This window comes from Chrysemys picta, chromosome 5, assembly GCF_011386835.1.
Source record: "Chrysemys picta bellii isolate R12L10 chromosome 5, ASM1138683v2, whole genome shotgun sequence".
Taxonomy (NCBI): domain Eukaryota; kingdom Metazoa; phylum Chordata; order Testudines; family Emydidae; genus Chrysemys; species Chrysemys picta.
In genome coordinates this window covers 68,731,774-68,746,607 of record NC_088795.1, presented here as the reverse complement: position 1 = coordinate 68,746,607, position 14,834 = coordinate 68,731,774, and the positions used below count along the sequence as shown (strand labels likewise).

The window sequence follows — 14,834 nt, the reverse complement described above, 5'->3', positions numbered from 1 at the left end:
CTGTCCATTGAGTCATTTAACAGCCTGTCCCTCGAACCTAGGTTTTATATATATACATACATAAAATATAGGGAAATACGTACCACAAAGTTTGATGGTTAGGTTAGAAAGGGAAGACCTTTGAGAACTATATAGTTCTCATGTAAATTTTTCAAAAGCATAGTCTTTTAATAATATGCACTACAGTAAATATTTGTTTGCCCATGCAGTGGACTTTCAATTAGACTTAGCCCCTAAATCACTTAGGTGCTTTGGAAATACTCCCCCCCTCCCCTTTTTTTTCCCTTTAATCTGTGTATTTCTGTCCTAGGAATATTTGTAGGTTAGAAACCACAATGCTTTATAGCTAAGATGAAAACAGAAATGTCTCAGATATAAATTAAGGAGAGAAATTAATTTCAAAAGTCTATGTGAAAAAGTTTTCGAATTTAGCTGCTTTTCAGAAGAAAACTTCCATTAGATCAATTTCTATATTTCAGTGACAGTTGTTCACATTTAAGTGTGCTCTGTGTGTCTGGTTTTCCAGGAGACTATTAACTAAGCACTCTTGTAAGGTAATATGCCAGAAGTGTATGTAAAGCTATACCTAACAGTAGTGAATACTTGTCTTGTTAATTTGGGTTTATCCTGGCAACTTGTAATACCATCAGCAAACAAATATCCACTGCCCTAATTGATGTCTTCCAAATTTTTTCCTTCTTAAAAAAAAAAAAACTATTGCAAGCTATGTCTAACTTTTAAGATATTACAAAAATGATCACAAGATTGTGCAAATGTTTCATGTCTTGAAACTGAAATGGCATATAATCATTTATACAAAAAGGCATTTGATGCTGGGGTTGTAGTGTATATTTGGGTCAAGATGGAAGGAGAGAGCTCAGGATGGTGTTTCTGCCTTTATTGGGGCAGGAACGTATCATGTGGTGTTGTGATATGGTTTAGCAGTAATTTCCCTCTTCACTTAGTCTTGCAGTCTGCTGCAGAAGGCTCAAGACAATTATACCTTTCTCACAATTCAAAATCAGCACCTTATTTTTCTCCCTTCCATTTGCTCACCTGTGCATGAGAAGCAGAGACATGCAGAAAGTTCTAACATTGGCAGGCCAAGTCGGAAGCCACGCCTCCACTCCGAAGCTTTCCTTTTCAGAATACTATGGTATCAAGTCAACAAAGCATTTACACATGTAATTAACTTGAAACACAAGAGTAGTCCCACTGAAGTCAATGCATTTTGTTGGATTGGGACCAATGTGATCTGGCAGTCACACAAACATGCCTTTCAGATGACTATTTTTAATAAACAAGTCTCTGACAAATTCCTATCACCTATCTCACCATTACTTACAATCCTTTAGTGTTTGGAGTTTGTTTACCTTCTCTTGGGTGCTAATGTTGTTGGAATGTGGAAGAGGTTTGTTGATATTGCACAGCGGGTGTTAGATATTTAAGTCACAGAATGTGCTGAGTACAGAGCGAGAACTTGGCCAACACTGCTCTCTCTGTGCAAGGGTGCTGCTTTTGCTTCCCTTCACTATTGACAGTAACTGCTCCTTCTTTATTATTTACACTGTTTTACAGCACGGTCACGAGGCAATGTGGTTTTCCTATTATTGCTTAGTATTTCTACCGAAGTAGCTCCCAGAGGCCTCACACAGCACCCCTTCACTAGGTTCTGTACAAACTCATACAAAGACACGGCCCTAAGGAGCTTATGTTCTAAGAAGTGGTCTAATGGACTACGCATAAATTAATTCATCGATTAATGAATGCTTGTGCGCTACTTTGTGCTGTCACAATGACTACCTCTTCAGCCTTGTTAAGGGTCTTTGGGCAAGATTACACACTGGGCTGATGCTCAAGAGCAGAGGGAGGGCACAGGGTGCCTTCTATTTGTACCCAGGTGTGATGAAGTGGGAATTTTTTGTAATATTTTGATGAATCCTATGTGTACCTCAGTTTTCCTTTGTACACTGCATTGCTATCCATAGGTGGGGAAAAAAAGGTTAAGTCTGCTTTCGGAGCAGCACAGGAGGCATGAGAATGTGTGTTGCCGTCTCTCTGGGCACAATGAATGGGTCAGGAAGGAACTGGCTGGAATGTGCTGAAAGTGACCCATATCAGTACAGAATCCAAAAGAGACCATGGGAAACCCCAGGGACCAGAACATCCTAGCAATCAATGACAAAGAGGAAGGACGTCCCCCCAACCTCTCAGCAGGACACTGAGCGGAGACCAGCAGAGGTGCATTAGACCCTGAAGTGTGTACAAGCCTCTGACTAGGAATCTATCTCCATTGGCCTCATTGGGAAGAGCTCATGATACAGGAGTGCTTGAGCCTCAAGCCTCAGTCTCAGAAGCATTGAAGCTGCATCAGTGCTGTAACTACACATTTTAGTGCCCAAAGTAAGCAAGCATATTTGCGCTCCCTCCTAGACCTCAACATGGGATTTTTTTTATTCCCGCTCCCATCCTGTCCGTGTCCCACCCTGCAATTCCCACTCCCACTTACATTGTTTGGAGAATTTTTATCCCACTCCCACTATTATGGCAATGGGTCCTGACAGTCCTGCAAGACTCTACCATTTTTCCATTTCCCCCCCCACACACACACACACACACTTTTGCACCATGGGGGTTGCCCCACTCACCCCACGCTGGTTACGGCTCTGGGCTGCAGCCTGCATGGCCTATCCTGAAGGAAGAGTGAGACCCCTTAGGAGTTTTTATGATTGAAGTGGTTCCTCCAGAGACTGTTGAGTCTGGGGCCTACCACTGATCCTGTGGATCCATGACATCAGGGTTTGGTTCTGGGCACAGTGTGGTTTTTGTGTTCCTGTGAGCCCAAGGACTATGCAAGACTACAACCCAAAGTGAATGGGGAGATGCTAGGGCCAGAGCCCCCTTCTCTCTGTTGTGACCATGCCCCCGGCTCTAGAATGCACTATGCATATTTCAGTATATTGGGTGAAATTCTGGCCCCATTAAAGTCAATGGGAGTTTTGCCAGGGACTTCACTGACATCAGTATTTCATCTATTGTCTTAGTAAGCTCCCACTGGGATGGTGTACCACCACAGTGCCCCCAGTGTGGGCCCAGACCTTAGGAGCACTTAATAAAGTCCTTACCTATTCTGATTTAATTTCCCCCATCTGTAAATGCATATAATACATGCCTGAGAGATATTGTAATGGTTAATGAGCCAAGGTTTATAAAGCACAAATTATTAATAGGAATAAATGGGAGACCACTATCAAGACAATGGGAGAGATGGTAATCCAAAGACACTCCTTCCTTTGCTATAAAATTTGACAGTTAAATTGTTGCAGAGGAGGAGAAGGCATGCATTTATTTTGCTTACCCTATAAAAGTCTAGTAGGTAGCAGGTATCCACTTCCCTGATGAATCAGACATGGAAGTGGGCTTAGGGAATGATGTCCCCTAAAGAACCTGGGGAACAGGTTTGGGGGTCCAAATATCTAGAACAGCAAGGAGATAATCCCTCCTTCCCTATACACTCAGCCCTCTTATGAGGGAGCATAGTAGGGTTCCAGCAATGGGCTGAGACCAGCTGTGGTGGGGTAGGGGACTAACGGCAAACTTCACCAGGTGGAAATGATTAAGGAAGGAATCATGACCTGTACTATATGAGTTTTTGCTAATTAGTTCCCAGATGAGTGAAGCCTAATTAAACCACACAACCCGTCCATTTTGTATTTCTTCCCACATGTCTGGGACAATCATGTAGATCTCTGACTAGGAACCTGAAACAAAGTCCAATTAAAGGGGTTTCTATTGATTTCTCTCAGCTTTAGATCAGGCCCTAAATGTACAGATAAGATGTTGATTGCACTGATTCTAGGGCTCCAATCTGCTTGTAGCATTTTGTTGCTGAATATTTAGCAGAAATATCTAGCTCAGGGTTTCTCAAACTGAGGGTTGTGAGCTGTCAGCCTCCAACCCCAAACCCACTTCACCTCTAGCATTTATAATAGTGTTAAATATAAAAAGAAGTGTTTTAATTTATAAAGGGGGTCACACTCAGAGGCTTGATGTGTGAAAGGGGTCGCCAATATAAAACTTTGAGAACCACTGATCTATCTAATATCACAATGCTGAACTGTTTCCAATAACCTTCCCAGATGCTGACTGCCCCAACTGTCCCCTACACTGTTCCTAAAACTGCCAGCTTCTCTCCTAGATGACTTCTTCCATGCAATCATGTCTTCAGTATAACAATCTGTAGTACCTTGAGATAATAGAAAATGTAATATAAAGGCCATAAAGATACTATACAGAGTGCATTATTCAGTGTAGATCTAGATCTGTAATAAAAGATGCTTATGGGCTGGTCGTAAAAATTAATGTTGAAATATATCTAGGGCTCAGAGGAGCAAAATGAAGGAGACAGGCTGAGCAGAAATCAGTGTCTGAAGGCCACACAATACAGTTATACTACAAGCCCCTTAATCACTATTGCAAAGATATACAGCAATATTGCCAACTCTTGCAATCTTGTGGTGTCTTTCTTAGAGCCTTTGCTCCTGGAGGCATAGGATTATGTGAGACCCCCTGTTTCGTTTTTCTTTTCTTTTTTAAAGTAAGTTTCTGGCCCACATGGTTGTGTAGAAAAAGCTTGGAAACATGAACCGAGTGCATTTTAGAGGTTCAGAAACCAAAAGGTAAAGAAAAAGAACCCAAGATTTTTTAATCTCATGACTTTTAAAATTCATGATTTTTGAATGCTGGGGTTGGCAATACTGAAATAGTGAGCATATTACTAGCTGGACATTTGTCACCTGCAGTATTGTTAACCATGGTATCTGCCATTCTAAATATAGGGATTCCCAGAAATACTGCAGTAAGGTAAACACCTGAAACATGGCACACATTCTGGGCCCTTTCAGCATTCAGGAAATGAAAAGGGGGCGGAAGTTAGCCATAGAATGTACTCATACATTTTACATTTTAAATAGACCTATCTATTTATTGTACAATAGTACAGTATGTGCCTTTTTCAACCAAAGAACTCTGCATCACGTAACACACTTTTAATCTTCCATTGCAACATACACAATCCTACAGCACAGATCAGTTCAGCTAGAGAAGCTACATAAACTATTTACTGACACTCCTGGTTATGCTGTTCTTAAGCATTTTTACATACAATAAGAACAGTGGCAGTGGTTCTGGTGCTGCAATATTTAATTACTTCAGCCTGTTTCAGTACAACTAATAGCAAGCAGACAACTGAAGTAAAACAATGATAGCTTAGGGGACATTACATTTCATTTACAAATGCATAAAACAATAGACCAGATAATGGCATGCATGGAATACAAGCAAGGCTTAGAAATACATTATGAGGTTCAGTTTGATGTAATGTCTGCACAGAATTCCCTATGCAGAAAAATTGGCTACATGATAGGAGTTGCACCATATAACAGCACCTTCTGGCCTAACATTATGCTGTTTTATGTTGTATTTTGTACAAATGTACACTTGCCTTATTACAATAATTTACAGGCTGAAAGCAACTCTGTAGCCATTGCCAAATGCCAGCACTCCTTTGTTTTAATTCATACCATTTTTTTGTTTTGCCCATTTTATCTAAACCCACTATCAGTTGTTCCATACATATAATCATACAGTCAAGTGGTTTTGTATTTAATGTCTCTACATTTTAAGCTACTATGTAGTAGGTGTTTGTGTCTATGTGTCTCCTCGACTTTTTACACACACTGGGGTGGGAGGTGGAGGTTACACAGAGATTTTGGTAAAAAAAATGTATCAATTTTTTTTTGTGTTTGTGACAAAGGTTCTTCAGCATGACTCTTACTAAAAAAGAGTTCCCTTGGGATTTGTAGGCCAGTGTCTACTACTTTACTGTAGCAATGATCTATGTTACACAGTCATTTTTTGGTTCAACAGGAATCAGGTTATTCATTTTCATTACTGTTCAGTATAGGAACATATGCAGTATCTTGGGCATTTTATTTTAAAAGTCAAAGCGCTATGTTTAAGAAATGCAGGAAGTCCAAGGACACAATTTGCTGTGAATGTCAAGCTAGAATCTTAAGCAGATCAAGTTGGGGCCTCTTCCTGAACACATGAAGTAAATGGTAGTTTTCACATTGACTTCAATGGGAGCAAGACTGGGCACTGATGATCTAATTCTGAATCCTGCAACCCCCATTGACTGAAAATACAGGCTAATAAAACTACAGATTTATTTGAGAGAGGATGATACAATATTCTATTTCTTCTGTTCCATTACTCGTTGGGGGGGAAAGTCAAACACCTGATCCTAAATTAAATGACACACAGCAATACACTCTAAACTTTGTCAGATCCTAGCTGGTATAAAGTGGCATAGTTCCATTGATTTCAATGTACCATGTCAATTTACACCAGCTGAGGATCTGGTAGTCTATGTTTATACTTTTATGTTTAGACACCTGAAAGTTTCATTTTTCATGGACTAAATAATGAAACAAACTGGTGCAGATAATTAAAAATAAATTGGAGGTCCAAAAATTTGTCCAGAACTGAAATGTATATTTTTTCCTTGTAAAATATTTTGGTAAAATTTTAGTATACATATATATTTCACTTTTACCCACCTGTGTTTCTCCTAGATTTAGACAAGACCAGCAGCAGAACAAACAAGAGTTTCAAACAACACTACTACTGCCTGGCTCAGACCATTGAGCACTAGAAGGAATGCCTGTCCTTAGTAGATTTCCAACCCATTTTGTAAATTGAAGAGGGTCAGGTGGCTTTGGATGAGCACTGGAACTTTTGGCTGCTCACCCAAACCACACTGAAACCTTTGGCAGTTCTTCCATAACTGGGTGTCTAGTAGTTATATATCAGCAGAAACACTGAACCTTTTCCTCACAGGAACACCCCACAAGCACAAGAAGCATATTAACAAAATGCACACTTTGCAGCGTTTCTTTTTTTGCCATTCAGAATTTTAATTTGGTTAGTGAGTGACTGAAAAACCTCAAATCCAACCTTGGAGTATCAGTAACAGATTAAGGGATAAAGTAACATTATCCCCTGTTATTAATATTGGGTCGTCTTCAGTAAAAATATGTATACAAGTTCCTTCTACATTACTAAAATGAAGCTTTGTTTCTTATTTCTTTAAATAGCTTCCACCACCAAAGACAGAGAATTTTATACTGGATTTTAATTCTTGTAAAACATTACTTACAACACCAAACTGTTATTATATACCTTTTCAACTACATTCATTATAACTCAATACAGAACATCTTCTGCTCATATGCATTGCCAGACATTTCTGGCAGTATCTGAAACTGACTAAGAATTATGGGTATTTTTAAATCCAGAGTTAACCTGCAAATTACACATAGAAGATTGTATTTCCACTTTGAATGTCTCAGCAGTCTCTTTGTGTGTGTGTGTGTGTGTGTGTGTGTGTGTGTGTGAATCGTATATGTAGGAGAGTGAATTTTCTATAACAGTATGAAATAAAAATTAATAATTTTTATTTGTCTAGTTAGTAGCCTAGTCATTTTTTTAACTAGTGCTGATACTAATCAAAAGATTACTGAAAAAAATCAAAGTTAAATATTGTGAACTGCACAAGATCTAAAATATAGGGTCTGTCCACAGCACATTATACTAAGTCAACACATAATAGATTAAAAGCTGAACATTCAAATACTTCATTTAGAAATTTAAAGTTTCTGACATCATCTTCCACCACTCCATCAACTCTTCTTTCTCCTCTTCTTTTCTTTCAGACAATGACTCCAGCTCGAAATCAACCTAGGTCAGAGAAACAATCCAAAAGGTGAATTTTTAAACAATGCTGCAGGGAATGTAGGGCAGGGAAGGGAAGTCCATGTTTGGATTAATTAACTGAAAGGAATTATAGGAGAACAAATATTTATTGGGGGAAGTTCCCTCATTTTAGGCTGGGTTTTTCAAAAGACTCTAAAGGAGTTAGGTGCCCAACTTCTATTGAAATTCAATGACAGCTGGGCACCTAACTCCTTTAGCATGCAATGATATGAATTATCATTGTGGCTTTGCCCACCACCTACCAGTACAGGGAGAAAAACACCAAGATCAGAATTCAGGTAGTTGTCTGCTGCATGGCAGAGCAACACATATGCCACCACAAAGTTCCTTCTCACATACATCACATTATTTTAGCTATGTAATAGGGTGACTCGCCCACTGAGGGCTGGAGCTAGCCAAGGCTGATTACAAAAGCAGACACTTGGGAGAGAGTAGGGATTGCCCTAAAAAGAGCAGCAGGAGGAAGTAATGAAGTCTTGAAAACTGTAAAGACTGCAGTGAGTGTGACAGGCTTCTGTAGGGAAGACCTTGAGAGTGTTCCAGTGGCTCCTATTAGAGCCCTGAGTGAGAGAATGGTTTGGGCCTAGAAGCCAGACCAGAAGGCTGAATTTTAGCTAGGTGAAGCCTGAGAGTACTGGGCCCAGCTCCTTCTAGACACCCTGAGTGGGAGAAGGATGTGGGGGCCTGGAAGCCAGAGAAGGCAAAGCTCCTGCCGGATACAGCTGAAAGACTGAATTGGAGCTAGATCTGGGAAGAAGGGCTGAGGTATCTCTACCTATAGGAGACTGACTAGACTGAGGTTGGGGCTGGAGGGGAACATTTTAATTACCTATCAACTGTGAGTTATTAAGGGGTCCTGAAAAGGGGGAGGGGACATTGGTAGCAGGATACGGTGGCCATGAGAGGACACTCAGTAAACAGCAACCCTACTGAAATGTACTGCAGTATATCCTAATAAATGATGTCATATTAGGTTGACTCACTGTTTATTGTCTACCAGAAATAATTTTAAAGAGAGGCACTGATCTAAAATCTTCCCTGATGCATCTTCTACAGAGTTACATCCAGGATAGGTTTGTCCCACTTTAATTTTTAAGGGGGAAATTTACCTTTGTGCGGAGGGTCAAACCAAAACCCATACATTACTTACGTCCCACTAAAGTGCCAAATAAACCCCAAAGTAGGACTTAAGTGGTGTAAGTGTTCTAGTGCTGGCCCTCTGCACAGAGGTTAAGGAGATTTTCACCTTAACTGAATATTCGGTTGCCAAAAGAACATAAGAATGGTCATACTGGGTCAGACCAAAAGTCCACTCAGCCCAGTATCCTGTCTACTGACAGTGGCCAATGCCAGGTGCCCCAGAGGGAGTGAACCTAACAGGTAATCATCTAATAATAAACATCAAATCTAAACAAAAATGCTAATGTCCATCCGTGTGTGTAATTTTTACCCATCTACATGTCTTCCGCTTGGAGACAAGACCAGTAGCAAAAGAAATGAGACACCTTCAAACAACACTACTCTTGCTTGGTGGAAGCCAACAAGCATTAGAAAGAAAGAGTGCGCAGTCTGACTAGATATCCAGCCCGTTTTCTAAACTGATGAGGTTTGGGTATATTGAGAGTTATGAATGAAAAGCAGCTAGGGTTTTGCTTTAGACTTGACTTTATGAAATATAGGAATATACATATAATATAAATAACAATACTCCACTATTCTTTTTACATAAGGAAAGACAAACCAACCAACGAGGAAGAACTTACCCCAATGGCAGGGCTAAAGGGAACAGCCACTTTTTTAGTTATTGCTAGATAGCCTGGTGCTGAGGCTGTAAGTTTGTAGTTTCCTGGTGTAAGCAATCTCCAGTAATCACCATCGTTGGCTGAAGAGAAAGAAAAACATTGAATCTGAAGAAATGAAACACATTATCCCAGGCTAAAAAAGATGGGCTGTAAATGCCATTACAATATAATCCCAGAAATATCAGCCTGGATTTCAATATCCAGGCAATTATACAGTGATATGAGCCAATTTTAATTTATTTATAAAAAGTTGTTTTCAACAAATATAAGTCACCCTTCACTACTGATACAGCTCTTGTGGAAATAGATAAGCTGAGAACTGTCACCATGTAATAAGGAATCTCTTTAGGTATATAGTATCTTTTTATGTATATAGTTTGTCTTGGTGTTTCCCATCAACATGTGTGTGAGTTAAGGAAATAAATTCCCATCCATCAAGATTAGAATACTAGAGATTATATAGCCAGGTGAGAGAAGCATCATTTTTATCAGGCTGACCAATAAATGAAGGGAGGGACCAGATTATTCTATGTAATCTTTCCTTACAGTGAACTAATGAAGGGAAAAATAAAAAAGTACAATCCCAAAACTGCACAGTAGGACTAACCCTTTACTCCATTACACCAGTTTTACACCAATGGGTGGATAATGAGGCCCACTGGGCATTGTTTATAGTGTAGTACTTCTTCAGAGTTTACAAAAGTCACTTTGACAAAAATTCTCCATCCCTGCATACTACACAGAGTTTAGAAGAACCTTTGGAAGGTCACTCAGCAATGCCACTTGAAATCACTGCCATTTTCCTAAATGCTTGCTGAGCAATTCTGCAACTACACCAGCACTTTTTAAAAAAACATCCATGCCTAGAGGGGAATATTATATAATTGTTCACAAATAAAATTGACAGTGTCAGTACAATCAGAGTTGGTGAAAGTTCTATTGAGAAAGCTTCAGGAGGCATCAAACTAAAGTGCCCTCCATATTTTTTCTTTAAAAAGACAGATTCTGTGAAAAAATATGATCTATTATATTAGCTGGCACTGTAGCAAGACTGTATGTTAAACATACACAAAGGAGCAGAATTAAGGTTCACCATTCACTTTTGAGATTTCCTGACTTTTGACCACTTTATTCCTAAACCTTTTGATATTGCATTGCTGCTATCTTTTTGCGAATATCCAGCGATATGAGATGATGGGGTGATGGCTATGTGCATTTATCTACTATAGAAGTGTGGGGTGCAATATCAGACATCTTAATCTCCTAGCACTGCAACAGAGAATAGGGATTAGATTTTGACCTTTCATCTGGAGGACATAATCCTCTCTCTCTTCCCCCTTGGCTTCTTTCCTTCTCTCAGTCCCTATGCAGCTCACTTCTGGTTGGTAGCACTGCTGTCCACTTTGCCTGTAACATGTGGGCACATCACGAAGGGAAATACTACTCGGACTGGGTGGAATAATGGGATTCAGTGCCAAGGAAATGACTGTAGCATACAGTCTGTAGCATATAGTCCACAAAATATGGGAAATGTATTTATTTAAATTATCACCTTGCACCAAAAAAAATCCTGTTTAAAATTACAAACAATGAATGTATAGGTAACACTTCACACATTGTCAACATGAAACTCCCTCTGAATCTATCTCTAGGGTAAGATTCAGCAAAGATCAAAAGGTACAACACTACTAAAGAGCATGTTTAGAACAGGAAATGAAAAAGTACACCATCTCGCTGAAGCAGCAAGGAGTTTATCTAGGCAGAAAACAATTACCCAAACTGGAATTTGGCAAGGAGATTAGGTGTTAACACTCCTAATCCTACAAAAGTACAATGGGATCTTTAATGATCACAAGGGATTTGGACTAGAGTTTTAGGTTTCACCCTTGACATGGCATTTCCAAAAGTACATTGCTCAAGAACACAGTCTGGACATACCCCAAGTCACTATGGAATTGTCACTGGTGTGTTTGCAGCTCAAACCGACATATCCAGACTAGTTTTAATCTTGCTAGGTCATATCCCAGAGCAGTGAAGCCACAGCAGCTAGCTTGGAGATGTCAGCCTGAGCTGCAATCACACCCCGTGATTACAGTCTAGACATAGTCTCAGAGAGAAAGGTGTCACCTACTGAGTCACCAATAATACTTCATATAGCATGTGGGATTAGGACTAAAAGTATTGGCTCACTGGATCAGACCAGTGATTTATTTAGTCCAGACCAGTCTCCAACTGCAGCCACTATCATCTCCTTCAAAGAAAGGTGCAAGAAATTCTGCAGATGGCAGATATGAAATATCCTGCCCACAAGGAAAACTTCTTCCTAACCCCAGGATATCTCCCATCTAAGTACTGATGCAGCCTGACCACACTTAGCTAATAATATTTGATTAGATCTGAGATGCTGTGACTCCAGGTTGCATGCTACAGAGGCATAGCAATACGTTCTAGCACTACTCCTTAGTTAATCACCTAAGGTGTGACACCCACCTGATGTAATGTCATGGTTTATTCCCTCCACAGAAATGGTAGCATTTGCAATCGGGTTTCCCTGAAGATCTCTAACAAATCCTTTCACTCCCCGATGTATCTGAAAAAAGCCAGAGATACATGGGAAATTACTTATGCTTGTTTTCTAAAGGAAAAGGCAGCTGTTTTAGTCAGTAAAATATCTGAAACTGCATGTTATCCGCCCCAGAGCTACATGCTGAAAAGAAGCAGCAAGGATAATTTCTAAACCTCAAACTGGAATATTACAAAGTGATGAGCCAACGGAGTTCAGCTGTTGATATGACTAATTTGTTTTTTTGCTGTGCAGCATTCATCACAAATGTGCAGCAAACCATGAAGGGAAGTATGCATTCCCTTGAATCCTTCTGTTACTGAATATTCTCACACTCGATGAAAAGTGTTGAGAGACAGCCTGATGCACATCTTTCCCACAGGCTGGGAAGTTTTTGCAAATATAAGAATTTTTGGTCTGATCCTGCAAGGCGTTAAGAACTTAAGATGAGGTGTGAGCAGCCTCAACTCCCAATAAAATCAGCTCATTTACATGAGGCAATCAGCCCCTTGGAGGACTGAGCCCACAATATCCAATCCTGCTCCTATTGTAATTAATGGTAAAACTCACATTAACGACAGTGGAGCATGAATCCTCATTTGGAGACTGTACCCTGGGTCCTCTGGTGCGATGTGGCCCTTTTGTGTTGCAATACCATTAGACTGTGGCTCTAAAAGCAGCATCACCAGCCAGTATAGGGCATTTAGCAGACATAGCTACTACCAGGTGCAGCAAGTACAGGTGGGGATAGGGTATGCAACTGAGGCTTCTCTACACTCTGTTGATCTTCAGCTGTGCTTTAGGCACCATTAGCAGCTGGTATAATTTAGACAAGAACATCCTTTAGACAGCTCTAATTTATGACAAAGGATTAGCCTGGCACATAGCACAGGAGAGCAGAAAGGCCATGTACCCTCTACTGGGTAACACTACACTCTCCTCGGCCATAGCTGAGAAACTGACCAGTAAGTATCATGTAGGAAAGTCCAGAAGGTGAGTAAAATCCTCTACCAGATGAAAGCAACTGAACTTCGGTGATCTAGCCAACAGTTCAACAGAAGCAGGCAATTTAAGGTGTCACGGTATCTACAGTTCTGAAAATTCCTTGTCAGGCCATATTTTAATTAAAATTAATCCATGTGCAAAGCTGAAGTTTTTTTAGACAGTTAACTGGGGGATCCTGTAGCAAAAGGGTGAAATTCTGTAGTGCAATTATACTACCTCTTCATCCCACATAAAACTAACAGGCAAAACTCCGTGATTTATTCATTGCAAATATTTGATCTGGCAAACTTTGGCATTTTTTTCATAAATAAATTATTCAAGAATAAATGTGTCCCATTCATCAACAGCTGTACTAACAGGCTAATTTTCTCATCATAATCACAGGCATATACTTGTTAACCATAGCATATCAACCAAAAATCAGGTCTAGATCCAGATGGGTTTGAATTTTTAACAACCTCTTAGTTCTGGATTTACCCCAATGGATGTGTGTGGAGTAATCGTAATTACAACATATAATCAGATTAGCATAGTTGGCAGTTTCTGTTTAGTTGCATTACTCTACAGACAACTCTATTTTGACCATTTACCTGCTCAATATAATTGACAAGTGAGTTCTTGTTGTCCTCCCAGTAGGTCTTCAGAGTTTCCTCTGATGGGAATTTTTCACAGCTGAGTTCCACTGTGATTTCAAAGCAGTTGCTGCTGAGGTAATTGAAGTCCTGCATTCCTGCAATATCAGCATAGAGGTATATTGACACTGTTTGCATTGCTCTGAGGTAAGATGTACTGACAGTGTCCAGTGTGGAAAGTGGAACTCCTGGCAAGGAGGGACTTATGAAATGCTATGGGGAATTAGGAGAAATCTGCATTAAACACAATGGGCCTAATTCTCCTCTCCCATTGGTGTAAATCTAGAGCAGTGGTTATCAACCTGCGGCCTGATCAGCACACGGCTGTGGCCCATGGGACATCCTTGGGCCATATGGGTAGTATATATATTGTGTGTATGCGGCCCACATAACAGAGAGCTGTATACGTGGCACACAATGGTAAATAGGCTGAGAACCACTGATCTAGAGTAATTCCACTTAAGTTACTGGAGTATAAACCAGAATAAGAGAGAGGCGAATCAGGCCCAATATACTGTTCTCAGGGGGGAAAAAAGGGAGTTCACTAAAAATGCTCATTTAACAGAAAACACTGAATTTCTTGGCAGTCATGACTGCATGTAATGATTGTACCAAATCTGACCGTGCATCTGGCCTGCATATTCCTATGGGACACTTGGCATGGAAAGCCCTTTTTTTCTTCCATAGGAACTAAAAACAATTTCCAGGTGTGGTTCAATTATTTCCAGATGAAAAAAGAAACTGACCATTATGTGCACTGTAAGCCTGTGAATGACAGCTAATGACAAGGCAAATAAAACATCACATAAATACTTTGAAAGAGGTATTTATTAGGGCTGATCAAATTATGCTTTTCAGCAAAAAAATTGCTTTTCATCACAATTTTTAGGGTCTACTTTCCATGGAAAATTTTTTCAATGATTTTCTGCAAACAAACAACCCTCACCCCCAAAATGAAATGTTTTCATTTTCATTGAAATTTTCAACTGCAGTGGG

The 14,834-nt window shown here is 39.9% G+C and overlaps 1 protein-coding gene across 1 annotated transcript in view; it reads right to left on the bottom strand.

Annotated features, from left to right (window-relative positions):
- Window positions 1-4,956: 4,956 nt before the first annotated feature.
- CPE (carboxypeptidase E) overlaps window positions 4,957-14,834 on the bottom strand; it is a 98,668-nt gene continuing 88,790 nt past the window's right edge. The window contains exons 6-9 of the mRNA XM_005307445.5: window positions 13,797-13,936; window positions 12,129-12,228; window positions 9,600-9,718; window positions 4,957-7,800 (exon numbers count right to left, since the gene is read on the bottom strand). Of these exons, the coding sequence (XP_005307502.2) occupies window positions 7,702-7,800; window positions 9,600-9,718; window positions 12,129-12,228; window positions 13,797-13,936 (458 nt within the window). The 3' untranslated portion in view covers window positions 4,957-7,701. The remainder of the gene's footprint in view (window positions 7,801-9,599; window positions 9,719-12,128; window positions 12,229-13,796; window positions 13,937-14,834) is intronic.